This window comes from Lethenteron reissneri, chromosome 21, assembly GCF_015708825.2.
Source record: "Lethenteron reissneri isolate LAM-NWPU_2019-01 chromosome 21, ASM1570882v1, whole genome shotgun sequence".
NCBI classification, from domain to species: domain Eukaryota; kingdom Metazoa; phylum Chordata; class Hyperoartia; order Petromyzontiformes; family Petromyzontidae; genus Lethenteron; species Lethenteron reissneri.
In genome coordinates, this window is record NC_083799.1 from 2,871,527 (window position 1) to 2,890,464 (window position 18,938).

The 18,938-nt window shown below is 47.3% G+C and overlaps 1 protein-coding gene across 1 annotated transcript in view; it reads right to left on the bottom strand.

Annotated features, from left to right (window-relative positions):
• The window catches only part of LOC133345045 (retinoic acid receptor beta-like), a 75,994-nt gene extending 58,283 nt beyond the window's left edge, over positions 1–17,711 (bottom strand). Inside the window, 3 exon segments of the mRNA XM_061555436.1 lie at positions 4,427–4,757; positions 5,891–6,492; positions 17,289–17,711. Coding sequence (XP_061411420.1) covers positions 4,427–4,748 — 322 coding nt within the window. The 5' untranslated portion in view covers positions 4,749–4,757; positions 5,891–6,492; positions 17,289–17,711.
• Between the last annotated feature and the right edge of the window lie 1,227 nt (positions 17,712–18,938).

Here is an 18,938-nt window from a genome sequence, read left to right on the forward strand (position 1 = left end):
TTTTTTTAAAGCGAAGTGCAACGCTTAATGTTGGTTAATTGAAGCGTTCAAAAAAAACGGGGCTGCTTTCCGCTTGCGGAACAGCTGCAATTAGCAACGGAAACCGATTTACAAAAACAAAACTTAAATGCACTTCGCTCGTTTTGCTCACCTTACAAATGTCCTCTAAACACTTAAATTTGTGTTGCTTTACACATTACAGAAATAGGAAGTTTGTCTGCATTGCGACTGCAGAATATAACTGCTCTGGCCATATAAAGGGTCTGCTTAGTTTGGTGATGCAGCATGCTTAAGGGAAATAAAGTAATCAAAAATATATTTGTTGTCAAAACTTTCTACGCCGTTTCGCCAGTGTCATTAAAAAACCTGAAATCATGCAAATCATTGGCAGAGCAGCCACCAGCTTTTCCACTGCTCACCAGAAAGGAACGCGCTTCGTTCAATGTAATATACACACTGTGATTACGCTTAATTGTATTAGCTTGCCACACTCCGCGCGTTTCTTTTATAGGTTCATATTGAATATTCTCAAAGTGCAAACTAATGCATTAGGTCCCTTTTTAAAGCGTTTAGCCCGATTTAAACACAATGCCCAAACAGAGCCATCATTCATCTGTCTCCCAGCACATATCTTGTGGTGTGTGATCACCGGCTTGAAATTGAAAGCCTCGCTGGGACTTGTTATCCGCGCCTCCTGCTGCACTCCGTGGAAATTGGGGGGGCTTAATTCCTTCACGGGCTGCGCCTGTGCCCTCGTGTACATTTACAGCCCCTTTTATGAAACATATTTCACTTCCTCTTATTATAGTAGACAAATATCACTTTGTGTGTGCATGGCTACACGTGTAAAGTTTGCATAGAGCTGTGGGGTAGCTGTGTGTGTGTGTGTGATCTTATGATGTAAATGTGGAACGCTAAAGGAAGTCGGCTTCTATCATTCCAGAATGACTGATAAAGGCAGAAATGTCAGCTCTTCCCACATTAATGTTTCCAATGTGTCTCTAATGAGCGCATGGTGCGGCAGTCTCATGTGATTAACTGTTCTAATTTCATCTTTATCTAATTCGTACTTTATCTGTCAAGCTGATGCTCATCCCAGCAATGAAATCAACGGCTTTTGGGTCGCGGTGTAGAGCATTGCGATTCGAGTTTGCTACACTGTGCCTGAAAATACAGTTCAATGGCCAAATGCCCTCACCAACAACATAGTTCATACATTTGAAATCATATTTACCGGAACACTCGACAGTCTGCAAACAACCCTGAGCTCCCAAAGAGACGCCTCGCTAAGATAGAAATGGCAACGCCCGTAGGTAGATGAGGGTCACGCCAAGGGGGGGGGGGGGGGGGGGCGGTGGAGTGCGTGGCTGTTAACCCAATGTTTAGCCCCGCAGACAAACAGGATGCCGCCAGACGGGACACCACCAAGCTAGCCGCGTTTACTTTGCCTGTAATCAGTGATGGCCAATGTGCACTGCTCCCATACTGCTAAATCAATGGGCGTCCCACACAGCACAACGCACTAGGCCCAGGCTGGGGCTCCCCAGGGACTTGGGGGGCGTCATTCCTCTTGGAGTCCCACTCCTGACGTTTATTGCCCACTGATTAGGCTGCAGGCAGTTCACATATCACACAGCTGGTAATTGTCAAATTAGTTGTTTCATTTTTCAGCGCGGCATCATTTGCCGTGTCGCTTCGTGAGAAGTATTGAGCCAGGTGACACCAAGCCGACTGATGGCACACGTGCATACTTTGAATGTTCTTCCCGTGAGCTTTCTCCATGTACGTACTCAGATTTATTCAGACACTGAATAAAAAAAAAAGCTCAAAAGGGAATTGGCCAAACATCTCAAGCAAGACCCTCCTGAAAACGATCCGTGAGATTTTACGAAGATTTCCAGAATAAGTATAAAATATAGAAATTGATATATTTCAGTTAGTGTGAGGATGCATAACATTAAATCAGCCCAAATTATACATAACCATTAAATATACAGTACAGTATTTTAATGGAGGGATTGAGGACTGAAAAGACACTGGCACTCATCTTATAAATAAAAATGCATATATGTTTTAAGCACTGCTTTAAAACGAGCGCCTGTAGCCAAGGCATGCCAGCGTGTACCTGCGGGAGATGTGCTGGCAGGCCCATTATTATTCTCTACGTGTAGAGACGAGCGTTACTCCAAAAGGGAACGCTCACCGCACCACCCCCGGTCCCCTTTGTGTATGAAACATTTATTGTTGGGCCGTTTTATTTGTTGCGTTGTTGCGTGACTTGGAGGCTGGGCACCTTCCCAGCTCTCATCACTAATTCATTGGGGGGGGGGGCTTGAAAGTGCCGCGGTGAGCACAGGCAGTTCCACGCTAGCCAACGGCGAGCGAGTCACAGGATGGGACGCAATGTGCCTCGTGCTCAACTCGAGGATAGAGCACCAGCCAATGATTAGCAGGCGTGTTGTAACCGTGCGCATGTTCAAATCAAGTTTATTTTGTTTAACCAGGTGAGAACTCAACAGACCAAGGATGAGTCTAATTTGGAAGAGTGACCTGGGTCGAAAAAATTACAAAGGCAAAGCAAAACAAAGTCCGGCATACACGCGGTGTGTGTGTGTGTATATATGTGAAAGACTGCGTTTGATAAATATTCACAGTGTCGTCGTTCTCATGCCAGCGGTGCTCATCCCACTCTTCATCCTCAGCCATGGGTAGAAATTCCACATTCCTACACTGGGCACCATTGCATCCGAAAATTTCCCTCAAAGTGGGGCTGAGTCGACCCCCCATCCAAGATTTGGACTCAAACCTCAAGACATGTGGGTGTTCTGCCACGGCGTAACGCAACAGCGTTCGGTACTTTTTTATTCATGCCGATTGATAATTATCACGTAGTCCAATCTAGATTTGAAGTTTTCGTGACTGCAGGGATCCATACTCTTTGGTTCTTTCGGTAAAGTCACGTAGGTAGAAAATAAAATAAATTAAATCACGACGTTTCGATCGCAACACAAGCAATTATCATCAGGTGGGAAAACCACAGCAAGAATTTGTTTTGCTGAAGTGGGAGAGAAATGCCGTGGTAAGAGGTTATATAGGTAAGAGAGGGGGAGGGTGAAGGGAGGGGGTTAGGGGGAGGGGAGTGTTATTTTATACCTACGTGACTTTACCGAAATAACCAAGGAGTATCACGTAGTCCAGTTTGTACTTTTCTTAATTTGCAAGTGAGGGTAATGAAGGTTTTACCTTGCGTGCTGGTAGAGTTATTAACCAAAGCACACGGACCCGGGTGCGAAAGCACATTAAGCTGATTAACTGAGGTGAAGGCTCTCGGAAACTTATGTTCTTAGAAAATGTGATTTAAATAACAAGGTTAAATATTTAAGCCAAGAGATTAATCGTTTGTTGCTGACTCATTATGCACAAACAAAATGCACTCAAATACTGTTGAGCAATCGTCATCATATACGCATTGTTGTTTAAAAGGGATCTGCCTATGGCAATTTGAAAATACACTGTAAATTATATTCATTTAGGTAGAACCTGTGAATACAACATATCTCTGCAATTATCACGTGCTTGTGCGTTGGATGCTATGTTATGACGGCATGGTAGTGATTAATTAATGTATCGCCCGTGTAGTGATAGCTTACGACTTGTTACTTAATGTGGGGGGAAAAACATACTTACCCCACCATGAATTATAAATCAGATATTTGTTCCACACTATGCTGCAGAGATTTGTCTCCGTTGAGGATAAACAAAAGCACTTTTCGGCCCAAGTTTTATGTTTAAAATTTCACAAACTTGAGCAGGCGTTCAATTGCAGGTCTGCAGGCGATCTCAGCAATATCAATATAATTAATTGACCGAGAATATTTTTCAGACTTTTTTCACGACATTTCTCCTTGGAATATTTGACCACCACCTTCAGGATTTCCACTTTTGACCAGAGCGAACCAACCAACCCTTACGAGAGGATAACTGTGACGGTGATGTGGCCCAGCGGTAGTGTAGTTTGCATTCACCGGCCGCTCTGATTAATACCGAGGGTGTAACAAAGCGTAATAACATGCGCCGTTTGCTTTACAGAACATGTTACTCTGAATCACTCGCAAGATTCGGCCATTGTGTGCCGGCGTCAGGGATTATACATAGCAATTATCGCCACCTACTGGCAGTCGAATGCCCCAGGTCACTCTTGCTAAATTAGACTCGTGATCTCACGAGTCCCCTACCTGCTTAAACGAAATAACCTTGGAATCTCACAACAACGACGGGTCAATAAAACTCACTGGCTAGCCGTACTGCCACCTATAGAAACCTGATAGTTGTGCGGGCATCTGTCGTGGACACACTACAATGCCCCCTCCCTCCATCTCAACAACGATCCACTAACCCTCCACGCGTCACGGAGGCACACACTCACTGCTGGGCGAGGAGGAGGTGGTGCTGTAGCCCAGCGGTAGTGGCGGGGGCAGTGCCGCTGCTGCCGCCGGGTGCTGCGGATGCGACGGCGCCCTGTGGTGGGCCTGCTGCTGCTGTTGCTGCTGCTGCTGGTGGTGGTGGTGGTAGTGGTGCCCGTTGAGCGGCGGCGCGAAGTTTCCCGGGAAACCAGAGCCGGCGCCGGGGAACAGGAAGGGGTACGGCACGGGGACTGGGTAGCCGCAGAGGGGACCGCCGGCGCCGGGGCTGGAGCACGAGCCTCCGCCGACGGTGCCCTTGGCGCCAACTCCTCCAGCGCTGGCCATGCCCGAGGTCTGATCGCACGCACGAGTAGGGGGGGGGGGGGGGGGGTCCCCGCAGAGAGCCTCGTTTTAGCCAGGTCTGTCCGGGGTCAGTGACCCGCAAAAAATATTTTGGCCACGTGGCACATGACATCTAGTAATTCGTGCTAAGGGGCTCTAGCTACTGGTCATGTACCACCTACTCCGGCCTACCAGCAACCTGGAGAATATTCCGTGAGAAATGAAGGTTTGGTTGAGTGCCCACAGCCGATCCCTGCCGTAACCTGGGCAGGGTTAAGAAACGGCTGATATGTGAGCTGCCTGGCCGCTGGTGGAGAATTGAGAGTTGAGGTGGGATAGAGATCTGTGCCTAAGCATTTCAGTGTGGGTTTGGTGCGAGTTTGTTCACTTTGGGAGTTTGTCTGGTCACCGTGGCAATGAGCTACATTCATTTGTAACAGTTACGTTGATTTTCATCGTATAAAATGAAGATGCAAACTCAATAGTAAAATGACACTGTGTAAAGTCAAAGTTAACGATGTCTCAAGATACTCTATATCCCAGTGACCACTCATGTACACATTGCTCTCGAGCTCTCGAGTGCTGCTGAAAGTATCGCTATGAAATCTCTCTTACAGTTTAACAGACCAACTGGGGCTACGTTTACACATTGAAGCCTATTTCATTTAAAACGCTTAATTCCACATTTCATGAGGCTACTTTCATTACCACCCTACCATATCAAATGGTAATGGTGATTTTAATATGTGGAGTAGTGGTTTATTGTGTCTTGTTTATACGTGGAGTACTGTACTCTATGCCATGTGGTAAATAGAACGATGGCTCTTTTGTGGCTGCCACGCGCGGTATATAAAAGCTAGAATTCCCCCCCACTCAGAACGTTCATACGTCACCTCCGTTTCAACATAATATTTTACGTGATTTTTATTTAGCCTGGAGCGTGTTTGAATATAGTATTTGTGTTGTTGTTGTGTAGATTAATGTATTAACCATGCACGTGTACAATATCTTGAAAGGAAATCAAAACATTTTTCTCAATAGGGTCACTTGCAATCTAGCGTACAATTGCTGAGGAGATTGGTGCATCAGGCTTCCGCACAGTTTTTTGGATTGAGAACTGTCCGTGTTGAAATGATGTGGCTCACCTCCAACTTCGGAATAAATCCACAGTTTCCCGCAACAGCTCTGCTGAGGGTGCACTTTCCAAATGCGATCAACTCCGTCTGCACATCCCGGCTCCGAGAAATCCCACGCTTGTTCGTTTGAGTTGCCAAGCCGAAGGGGGGGAATCGTGTTTATCTTTGCACAAGCTCTATCGATTATGCAGGCAAGAAGCGAGCGAATCCTCTATTGCTTAAGGTTCCGCTTGCTGCACCACTTCCCCCGCACGCGTCAGTTCATTTGCCAGGGCATTTCATTCCATTTCTCATCGCAGTCCCAAGTCGACCTCCCCCAGCCCTCTTGCCCTGCGGACGCGACCCAGTTGCTCCGTCAGTCAGCTGGGAGGTGGCGGAGGCGGCGGCGTCGGCGTCTGGGGCCGCTGGGCAAAGCGATGGAGCTGCCCGTGCTGCGTTGGAGCCCGGGTCGCCTGACCCCTGTAAGACGGCGGGTCGTGAGCTCCTGTCCCCCTCCTCGACGGTGCTCGCTCGCTGCGAAGGGGATCCCCCGTTGACTCCAAGCCGCTCTCTGCGACCTCCGACCCTTGCTGGGGTGCGCAGGCTCCCAGCCGCTCAATCACTCCGGGGTCCTAATGGCCCAGAGATAATAGGCAGGGTTAAGCGTGCTGTATCCGTGCCATAAATTATTAACCCCTTTGTGCGGCCTTTCACTGAAGCCGCCGTGCTGAGAAAAGGGACACACAAATAGAGAAAGCAAAAAAGATAAATTACCCTTTGGGCAAAAGAGCTGGAAACGTTAACGATCTGAATTAAAAATAATGCACAGTTTACTAACGCATCAACAAATCACGTCTTTGGCTTGGGGTTTAATTCAGCCCATACATCAAGTAACGCTGTGGCTACCTCGACAGTTTCAACAATAACAGACGCGCGCGTTTGGCTTAAGCTCGTTTCACTCTTTGCTTCGAGCAAAGCCATGGGAGGGACCTTCCCAAATGTGTGAATTGAGAGTGTATACTGCCCTGCATCGCTCCAGGAGCAAGTGAATTCCTGCTGTGGTTATCTTAGCACCATCGATACGCACACAGGCACCTCAGCAATGCCGTGCTAATAAGCACTCAATATTTTAGTAACCAGACCAAGATTTGTTTGCCGAATCGATGGCCAAATTAATTTCAATTTTCACTTCTAATTTGAGCGGCAATGATTTTCCCTGCTACCTTTTAATTTATAAACTTGTACAGATCGATGCTCCCAAACACGCGCGCTCTATCGGATCAATCTGTAATCACACAGCAGGCTAGTTACAAGCACATAACTCGTGCTGCTCGATACGCCTTACGCCGTCGCACCCCGGGGCGCATCAGCGATTCCACCGATGGCTTCAAGTTGAAGAGTCGCAACGCGATGTGCCTCCTTCAAATGTCCATCAACTAAGGGGAGCGCATAACCCGCTGCCTTCCGTTTGACGCCCAGAAATGTGAGTCGGAAGCGTTTGGTAATGAGCCTCTTCCCCCCCCCCCCCCCCCTTTACAGACAGGAAAGATCTTTGTAATTTGAGCTCAGGGAAGTTTGACCCTGGGAAAAAAACAAAACATAACAATTCAACTAAGACGCATATTTTTCAGGCTGATGATCTCAACGGCATTGAAAAAAGAACACGTGCGAGAGCACGTCATGAAAACATTGCACTTTCTGTCCCCTTAAACTGATTAATGATGCATAGCACAATACTAACACATTTGGCTAAGTTAATTTTCAGCAAAGAAAGAAAGCAGAAGCGTTTAATTTTTTCACAGTTTCAGCTTTGTAGATTAGAAGTTGTCTGTTTCACCATTAGCACCTGCACGCTCAAATCCCAGAGAGATGCGATGGCCTTGGTTAAAGGATAGCATAGGATGAACATAGTTTCACGAAGTGATTAGGGGTGGCTTCCTCTGCATGTGCACGACCCAGATTGTAAGCACATATGCTCGCCGCGCAAATCCTTCCTGGAAAGAGTGGTCCTTGCCAACTCCATCGCAGGTCTGTCCACCTGGCACCACCACCAGTAAGCACTCTCCACCATCTCTCTCACCCATTTGACGCCCGTGCCCTCCTGGCGCGGCAGTTGAAACAATGGGGACGTTTTTTCTAAACATCCCCCCCCCTCTCCGGCTCTGTTCACCCAACAATCGATCGACAGGTCGTATGAGCTAGGGTAAAGTGTGGGAACTCCCACCTCTATCAAGACGTCTCCCCAGTTTTAGGCGAGCAGGCCAAATACCCCAATCAGGGGAGATCTCCTGAGCTCCACGTAGTGGAGAGGTCGTGCTGCAAGAAATTGCACGGCTTCACCTTCATCCTTTACGCGTTGATTTTTTTTTCACCGTACGTAGCCAATTGCGCCAATCGGAGGTGAGGGAACTAATTGGAGATTTTACATGATGGTGAAAGAGCATCGATCACCGCAGCGTCAGGTTTAATGAACCATTGCATTCGTAGCCTGCGTTTGATGCTGGCCTCTTTATCCAGCAAAGGACTCTCCCCCTCGTGATCTTCACCAAAAGCCCACGAGGAGGACTGGCGAGCGAGTAGAGGTGGCTCAGAAGGTGCTTTGAGCGTTTGAGTCACATGATCAGGAGTGTCCAATCAGCATTGTCTCTAAAGCCCTGTGGGACTCTTACTAATGGGTTAGTGACTTTTCATTTTATCCCGGGACACAACGTAAATTGCCCTGATCCCCAACAGCAGCGGGTCACAGATACGTTGGGTAATTTAAATTAACATGAGCGTAAACACATCTTAGTTGTTATTACATTTAACTGCTCAATTCAAAAGAAGAAAATTGGTGCAGAAGAAATCAATAAACGCAGGGTTGTCAAGAGGAGCATTGGAAGATGATTAATCTGCAGAGCGCAGTGGCTCCAACATTGAATCCCTTGGTGGCTACTCCCAGCACACGTAAAACCCAACGACACATAACGCAACACTCATTCCCACTGGTTCCCAAACAGCGCATGGCCAGGTTGTGTGCAGTTTTGCAAATTTAACAGCCCTGTTTTATGGACTTGCAAACTTTAACACCGGCTCACTACCATTTGTGCAAGCGATTGTTTGCCAGAGGTGTGAACAGACTCCAGAAATGTGGTGGGGGGGGGGGGAGCTTCGATCTTGGCCTGGAGGTCAGTGGCGGTGCTACGTCGAAGCAAACTAAGCAGAGCGTATGGCCCCAAATAGCTCAAGGGGGCCCGGATTGTTTTGTAAAAGGGAGTATCAGCTCAGATTTTTTATTCTAATAAACATTACACAAATCTGATTGACGTTCAAAGTGAATTACGGTTGTGGCTCTAAAGGCTGTCTTGTCTGCAGCTCTGTTCACTCATCTCACTACGTATTTCTCCCTCGTCGACATCATTCTAAGTGCACTGGGCGTCTCATCTGCAACTCTCTTCTCTCGTCTCTATTACTTCTCCATAATTGATCTCATCCTGATACATCCCTATCGCTTGTCAATACCTATTTTGCCATCTCACTGGGAGTTTCTAAATTAGAAGGATAGAGACATGGAGGGAGGGTGGGGGGCGACAAAAATAATTTCTGCTTCGGCCCCCAATGGGCTAACACCTCGACGGCTGACAATGCCCTGCTCACAAAGCGAGCGTGTTTCACAGTTTTATGACACAGCCTGGGATGTGCCGCTCGCTTGCTCTGGTAAAGGCACGTCTTGAATGGCCTGCATGTACGACTCTGGGTGGGCGGCGGCAAGGGGGGTGGCGGTGGTGGCGGTGATATCTTTGTGTGTTCAGAGCTTTCACCGAATATCGCCGATGCCCCTGCAGCCAAGCACGTTGTGCTGTATGACGCAAACACACACTGGATGCGTTCGTCTCGGTTCAGTGTAAGGTACAGCGAGCCCCGCAGTGCTCTGGAGTCCACCGAACACTTGGCACGTATGTATCCAGGCACAGCCCAGGTCAATGTGTGTGCCCGCGTTATTGGATAGCACAACGTGGTATTGTAGTGGTTCGTTCATTGCGTTGATACCCCAGTAACCTGAGCTTGATGTCTGACCGTGCATACGAGTGGAAATGGGAATCTGAAACTCACCTGGACCTCCGTTAGGTCGACTACACCTTAAATGAGTGCACGACACGGTGCGTGAATGTAAAAAAAAATGTGGAGCCAAATGCAGCCAGGCTTGGTGTGACGGCCACACCACCCATTAGTGGACCATGCCAGCCTTTAATGTGTGCTTGCTAACATTCCCTGCCCTGGCTGTCGACATAGCCAACAAAGATGTGTATTGCTTGAAATGTATTTGCACGGTATAGATTGATGTCGATTTTAAAGAAAAAATGTGCCTTATTTCGAAGTTATAAAGTGAGGGCAAACACATTCCTGCGGAGGGAGCTGGTAGGAACATTGGGTTGTTCGGTCAATGGCCAGGGTCAACGGCGGCGTGGTGTATTCCTAAAATATGCCCGTCTGTGAGGGCGGGCACAAGCCGGCGTGAGTAGGTTAAACGTTGAGTTTTATAAGGGCACCACGGGGTGACCAGCCCCTCCCCACCCAGCCCCACCCCTCCCACCCCCACCCAGCCCCACCCTCCCCATCCAGCCCCTCCCCACCCTCTCCACTCAGCCCCTCCCCACCCTCTCCTCCCCACCCAGCCCCTCCCTCCCCACCCAGCCCCTCCCTGCACGACGGACGGACACAATAATCCCCTGTGGGCTGGTGTAACCAGGAGGTTCCTACCAGTATAAGCAACAGCTTGTGCATGCATCACTCAGGGGTCCCCGCAGTCCCGGGAGCCCTCCTACATTAGCAGGTTCCCTCATGGGGGGGGGGGGGGAGAGTGTTCTTCTCTGCCGACTTACAGAAATACGCTCTGTGCGCACGCACTTTCTCGGACACGTTTGCTCCGGTGAATTTTAGTCGGGAGCCATAACTTGCAAAACCCGTGTACTCGTGGGACTGGCCGTGTGCCCAAAAAGACTGCGCCACTAAAAAATGGACCGTCCTTTCTGACAGCCTACACATAGCCTGGCCGATTCAAAACGCACATAAAAGTGAGCGATCAGTCGGAACAGGTTTGGTCGAGTTCTGCATGGATTGGTGAAGAAAGCCACTGTCGTGGCTGAATTCTGCTGTTTTAATGTCAGCCCTCTCATTCAGTGTAAGCCAGCCGCTTTGCATGAGTCCCACAGTTGGAATGCTTACAGGCACGGAAACATTTTTAAATCCTTTATATTAAGTTCACTTGCGTGCTTGCTTGCTTGCTTAGGACCGTGCAAATCTTTCGGTCGTTTTTTAACCCACTTCCCGTGATCCAATCGAGCTGACATATTGCACACAGACTCGTTGTGCGTGACAATTAAATTTCGTGAAAAAGAATTCCAAAATTGTCCACTTTTTAGAAAGAAAAAAAAAATTCATATTTAATTTAAAATACCAATGTGATAAAAATGAAACTCTTACTCAAGAAAAAACAGAAATGAAAAATAAAATAAAACCGATGCCACGCATATAAAGGATTTATAGTGAAACACTTTGTTTTTACGGATAAATTTTTTAACCGGGTTTGTCCGGATTCGTGACCCTAGGAATATATCTGCACCTCCGACACCACAACTGAGCATCTTAATTGAGCATAATGGCAGAGTGCAGGGCGTGTAACCGTGCGTCAGTTTATCAATTACATCCAAGTGATACGCTCGTGGTACATGCGTGGAATCTGTGAGAATTCAATATTTTTAATTCATGCAAATTATATATGTGCATGATTTGCAGGTTAGAAAACTTAAATGAGTCATTAAAAGCAACGTACCAGCGTGACTAAAGACGAAAGTTAGACGTTTAAAAAGAAACGAAAGTTGAATAAAAACCGAACAGTGTGCAAAGAAGCATGCAGGGAGATATGCTTGGATATATAAGGGAAGGCAGAGGAGGACATTCACGCACAATTAGCACGGCTGGTTACGTACGATGTGAAAGAAGTTCAACATGCATACATATTGACCGTTAAGAAGAGTAAGTAGGCTTGGGCAGGACACATTGCGAGAAGAGATGATGGCTCATGGTCGAGACTCGTGACAGAGTAGCAGCTAAAGGAGGGAATTTGTCTGGAAGTATGTTCACTGTGGAGCTGGAGCCAGGGGGCCAGGGGGGGGGGGGGTCAATGGTTGCCTTTGAGTGTGCAGTGAATACACTCGTGTGTGTATTCACACACCAGTGTATTCACACACGAGTGTGAATACACACTCGTGTGTGAATACACTCGTGTGTGAATACACACACGAGTGTGAATACACTCGTGTGTGAATACACTCGTGTGTGAATACACACTCGTGTGTGAATGCACTCGAATGTGAATACACTCGTGTGTGAATAAACTCGTGTGTGAATACACTCGTGTGTGAATACACACTCGTGTGTGAATACACACTCGTGTGTGAATACACTCGAGTGTGTATTCACTCGAGTGTCTCCTTGCTCAAGCAAGAGTGAGTGGTGCTGTGGTTATCATCTCCATTCGTGGCCCTGAGTCATTGCTGGAAATTGCACATTCTGATGGCGGAGGGTTAGTCTCTCGATAGGTCGATCAAAACTTCACCTAAACTCATCTGGCCCAGCATTATTGCACCTTATTTCCACCAATGTAAGATCTGCAATCAGCATCATGAATCAAACCCTGCCTACTATCCCAGCACTTAAACCAACAGTGGCATTAGAAATACATTGTGGAGCTGGACTTTTACCTTCAGCTTTTATCTCTAATAAGAACTCCATTGGCGGTAATGATCACTGTGCTGTATCCATTCCTAAATAGGGTCTCATATATAAAGATAGCACATGAAAGTGCATTGAAACATGAACTGCGTGAATTACTAAACGAATTTTTTTTAATACATCTAAATATTGATACATTTTTTTATTTTAATCGAGAACTATATTCGTGCGTGATCACATATTTGAAAACTTTCCGTTAGTTTTTCTTAAACCCTGACTATTTGATTTATATTGTTCATCGGCTTGAGTTTTTTTCAAAGATATGTTGATGTAGTTTATTCATATTGAGTGCATCGTAACATGTAAATAATCCAGAGATCTTCAGTTCGCCACGGTGGTGAGATGTTAACTACCTCACCTGGTATACAGGAGTACATGGGTTCGATCCCGACTCTGAGGCCTGTATATTTTTACTTTGCATGTTCTCTCTCCCTGTGTCGCATGGATTTTTCTCCAGATCCTCTGGTTTTCCCTCCACATGCTATATATTTCCGAATGATAAACCATTTAGTTGAGCTATTATTTGTGGCCAGGTCGCTCCTGAAAAAGAATTCTATAGCTCAGTAGGTCTTACCCGGTAAAATAATAAGTATAACCCGTAAAAACAAAGTTTTTCACTATAAATCCTTTATATGCGTGGCGGCTAGAGTCCTCTCATCCTCTGGCTTGAGATGGCTGCCACCTATGGGTCAGATGATTGTCTGCCAGTATTAAGCAATTGGTAATTAAATATTTAATTTGTTTTCCTCTAAACAGTGTAAAATTTTGGAAAAAAAATTTCACGAACATTAATTGTCTCGCACAACGAGTCTGTGTGCAAAATGTCAGCTCGATTGGATCACGGGAAGTGGGTTAAAAAACGACCGAAAGATTTGCACGGTCGTAAGCAAGCACGCAAGCAAGCAAGCAAGCGAACTTAATATAAAGGATTTAAAAATAGTTTAGTTTTTATTTAAATTTCCCAGCGCAGTAGTTGAACCCATGGTGCAAATGTACGTAAATACGCCTCCCACCCTGTCCATCCAGATATATAAATGAATACTCCATGGCTAGTTTATCGGCAGGCGGCGTGTGGTGGGGTAAAGTATCGGTACTTCCACCACTTCCAAGTCGTCTGGCCAGTGTGAAAGAGTAGGCCAAATACCCTCGAGATGGGCTTTCTAACGCTCTCCCGAGTGGAGGCCCTTCTGCCAGCAGTGGAATGAGAAAACTATTTCAGGGCTGCACCTTTAACCTTTCCCTTGCTATCGAAATGGTTCGCAGGCACATGCACGTATACGCATTCGAGACAAGTCTTGCAAATGTAAAGTCCAGTGGTAGTGTGGGTGTGAAAAGCCCGCGCCTTCCCGCTGATATTCTAACGTAGTCTTGTGCATCAAGCCCATGGTGACGGGTCATGTACCGCATTTGAAAGGGAATCCGAGCTGCTAACGGCAGATAACATCAGGTGAGGATTATTTGGGTTCAAGTGAACATGATTGGTTGCGATGATAGCACACAGACAGAGAACATATCCTGCTTACCTAAATTCCTTTTCGCTGCCTACTACCAGCCATCCCGAAACCGTGTTCCCGTTAGCACGTGTCCGCTCTTTTCCTGGTTACTGACAAAACTTCACATCCAAGATTTGTTCAACCATTGCCCTGCAGGTCACAACCACTTCTCGTTTTTCTTTTTTTCCTTCGCACTGCTCCACTTCGGAATTCCCTCGCATCGTTTCGCTTCCTAAGTTGCTCATAATCTTGGTCAATTCAATACACGTACAGGTAGTCCCCGACTTACGAGGGAGATGCGTTACGACGACCCCATCGTAAGTCGAAAATATCGTAAGTCGAAAATGGCCTAGCCTACCCAGGAGTCTTAAAGAATGGTGATAATTTAGCAAAACAGAGCAATTTACAGTACCGTACTGTATAAACTATATGCGTACAGTACATCCCGGCAGCGTCCCAACGTACAGTATCGTACCTCGTACGCTGCTGCGTTTGCCTGCCGCGCGAATTGTTAAATATTGTACAATTTTGTCATATCGATATCGCCATCGTAAGATCGAAATACCATAAGTCGGACCATCGTAAGTCGGGGACTACCTGTATTCCCTTATGCATTGAAGTGTGCTGTTTGTTGCTAGCCACTTGGCATTTTGGGCCTTTGTGCCTGTGCTAAGTAACGGTGATAAAACAAAACAATTCCCATGAACAAATTCGCTACTTGATGCCCTGGCGTGGAGCTTACATTATCAGTGTCTGTTTAAAACTTTTCAGCAGCATCCCGTTATTCAGGTGCCTTGAACTGGAGCGGGAACGATTTTAACTACAACTTAATGATGTTACATCACCAGGCCACTTCAATTTAGCCTGGATGAGCCACATTATTGTGCAACACACGAGTGCATTTGGAAAGTAGTGGAATTCTGTTTGGCAAAGTTCTAGAAGACATCGCGTCCATTGTCTCATCACGTAATTACGCGCATTAAATGCCCCGTTTGGCTGCACGCGGCAAAGGCAGCATTAGTGTGCGTAACTCAAAAACCATTCCGTTGATCGTCAGAGTTGCATTCTGTGTGATCACGTATAAAAGTGCTTATAATTTTATTCTGCCGAGGCAGATATCCAGGGTTTAGCGCGAGTGTGCACTTTGTGTGTCGAAACGTGTGCGCGTTGAAACACTATATGTGTATGCTACTCTTTGGTTCTTTCGGTAAAGTAACGTAGAAAGAAAATAAATTTAATAATGCGTGACTTTACTGAAAGAACCAAAGAGTAATTCCTGCAGTCACGAAAGCTCCTCTATTATGTTCATAATAGAGGTGTTTTTGGGTTAGATCGCGTTCTAACCCCCCCCCCCCACCCAAAAAAAAACACATGGATGATATTGGTCGCGAAAGCCCACGTTTTAAACTCTGTATGTTCTGCATTCCGAAGTTCGGTGGAAGAAAGGCTCATTTAATTTTCATGACATATCCATGTAAATTGCTCTCATAAAATACTTCCACTTTTTGTGTTTAAAAAGCACACGCTCGCTTTTATTGCATCAGCAAGAACATTCTGTCGGGAACAGCGAAATAAATATTTCATTGCACTTTTATGAAATATTTAGAGGATCCAATTATTTTTTAATAACTCTGCATTCTGCGGCCTTGGTCACAGCAGCGGCATTCCATCGACCGGTGTCACGAATCGCTCACATTTTACATTTTTCAAAAAAACAATTCCTGTTGCACGGTGCACACGTCCTCGCGCTCGCCTCTCATGCCGTTATTTATCATGCAAAGGTCATCGCCGCGCGTTCTGGAGAGAGGAGAGCCCACTTTGTCATGGAGAACCTAACCACGGCAGCTCTTCTCCACATCAGTCACCTCCATCACTCGCAGCTAAAGAACTCGGCCCTTGAAGAAACGCACAATCTCTCTCAGTCTCTCTCTGCAAAGCCACCTCGCCACAGCACCCCCCCCCCCCCCACGTACCTTTCCCCCAGTGCGATCGTCAGCAAGGGCTTCCCCTGTTCCCCCGGCCGCTTCTCCGATTCCCTGTACGCGCTGATCCCCAGGAGGGTGGCGACCCGACCCGGCCCACGACCCAGCCGCCTCTAGCACCCGTGAGCGTACGCAGAGGCATGGGGCTCGTCAGCACGGATCATGGCGCTGATTGCACTTGACGTGGCTGCTTACGGCGGAACGGAGGCGCCGGCTGGTGGGGTGGAACCACGGAGTCGGTGGGCGGGAGTCGGCTGGGGGTGGTGGCGGCTGCTGCGGCTGCTGCTGCTGCATCATTGGAGCGCGCGCGCGCTCCAGCCAAGGGTTTAGCTTGGCTGCCGAATTCACGTTGGTGTCTGAAGATAGTTTGAGGTGTCTCTCGAATATCCGGCACGGATTGCGGTGCCGCGCGCATCCTTTCACTGAGCGCCGCTGCGATTCCACTCGTGGGTTACCGCGATTTGAAATTACCCCGCAAAAAGAATGATGACGGGGATTGCAAAGATTTATAAATGAGCGCGAGCGTTGAAGAGAGAAGGTTGAGCGTTCACACGTCACTGCTTGCTGCAATTTCCCTCTGCTGTCCCAGCGTCGGTAAGCACGGTGATTTAAGGAGGCCTGATGACTGCAGTAATGTTTGCCCAGGAGGGCAGTTTCCCTGACACCCTGCTCTCTTGCATGCCTCTAATTGGCCAGGAAGACCTCTTCCCCCACAACGGTAGCCAGCAATAACCACTGCCCAATGTTAACGTTAAGAAGCGAGAACAGTTCGTCTTTTTAACACAACCAAGTTCAAGCGTGAGCATTATCTTCATTTGTAGCATTGGACATGAGCCCTTCTTGAAGCAACCACTTGGTGGATGGAGTTTCATTTATGCCAGATGGGCACATTTAAATGCTTAAGTACCACTAACTCCCAATCCAGAAGTTGTAATTTCAGTAATATACCATATTTTCTAATTATTATCAATTTAAATGTCATTTCTGGCATCTCTCAGATTGCTTTTCACATGTCTGAGTTTTACTCAGTTTGGAAATTAATTCGCCCCAACACAATATAACGAAAATACTTCTTAAAACACATTGCAACCAATTATTTTCACCACACCGAGCAGATTAGCACAACTTGTTACAATCACCGCGGAATAAGCAGCGAGGGGGGGGAGGGGGGTAACGTACCTGGGCCGTCACTCGAACCGGGCGACAGCACGCGGAATCAGCCCGGAGTGTACCCCCCGGTGCCCAGAACGACGCCACTCGATGCAGGCGGAACCCTCGTGCGCAGACGCCGGCGAGTCAGCTAGTCCCGCAGGGCCGCGCACGATCGTCACACCTCGCGTGCCGGCGCTCACGCCAGGGCGGCCGCGTCCTCCGCTGCTGTCGGGAAGTCGTTTTGGATTTTTGCCACAGTAGGAACACCCTCCCCACGACCACCACCACCACCACCACCCCCCCACTCCCCGCCACCATTCCGTCACTGCCAGTGCCCGTGTGACTCTGCTTGTCAGGAAAAGGCTCTGATAAATGTTTCTTGGTTTGACGACACCGCTGCCCTTCCCCACCACCCCCCCCCCCCTTTCTCTCCGCGACCCACCTCGCTCTCTGATGAATAGGCAGCCGAGGCACCCGGACGTCCACACCCACTCGCAGTCACGCTCGCCGAGAACCAGGGACCACCGGCACGGTCTTCAACTCGCTTCTCGTTTCGTTGCGGCAGGCATGTTTTGGCAGAGCTGCACTTTCGTATGGAGGTTTGATGGCGAGACGTCACGGTAATGACAGCGTGCCATTTTTACTGGAGTATAAAGCTCTCCGTAAAAAAAAAAACCGGTGGCTTTTCCTGGCTCACGGCATGTGCTTAAAAATGCAACGCCAGTTTATGCTCTTACACTGCCGTGTCTGTGTATAGAGCTTACAAAATAAAATACAAATGTGTGCACAACAGCTATTATGCCCATGAGGTTGTCGCATTAAAACATCAAACAATGGGGGTTCCAGAGCTGAGTTCTTCTCCAATTCACGTAACCACAGGAAAATGAATTTAATAAACCCGACGCCACGTCCTGGCGTGCAGGTCAACGAGGCGTGCAGGCAATGGGCATCATCACTTCCCCGGACGATGACGGATGCGATGTTTGTGAGTCTGCAGCCAGCATCGGGGGCTGTGTGGCAGCAGTCACCCCGCATATCCCTGCTTCCATTAACTGTTACTCAAAATCACGAGGCGAGATTCTAAGAGCAAAGATTCTGGACATATGAGGGTGGGCGTCAGACCCGTCCTGCGATCGTGAGGCAGTCGTAGAGCAGTAAATACATTGCATTTTCTTAAATCTACGGCCTCTTGCTCTTTACTTACAATGAGGTTTGTACGTGGCAAAGTGTACGAGTGTTGAGGACGTGATAAGGGTTACGTAGCCAAAATGTATTTGCGTTTAACTTATACACTTTGACAGTCAGCAGTGTGTGCAGCCAATATGACAAATAAATGAAACGAAATAATCGCAATAACTTTACATTTCAATAAAGCAAAAACATTCCAGGTCACGTAGAAGCGCAGAGAAAATCTTCACACAAACACGAGGACAATACTCAAAATTCCGCACTGATAGGTCCACTAACCCTCCTGCTCTATCGCCATCTGCTGGCCACCTTGCAGTATTAGTGGGTTTGGGAATTTCACGAATTTACCTGATGCACCAACCCTTGTACTCCAAGATGCCAGATTACATAAGTGTGGCACTACACCCGGCGAACTTTATAGGCCTCAACAAATAACTCTTTAACAATTAAACAATTGGCTTAATTTAATAATGGTGACCTAATGAAACA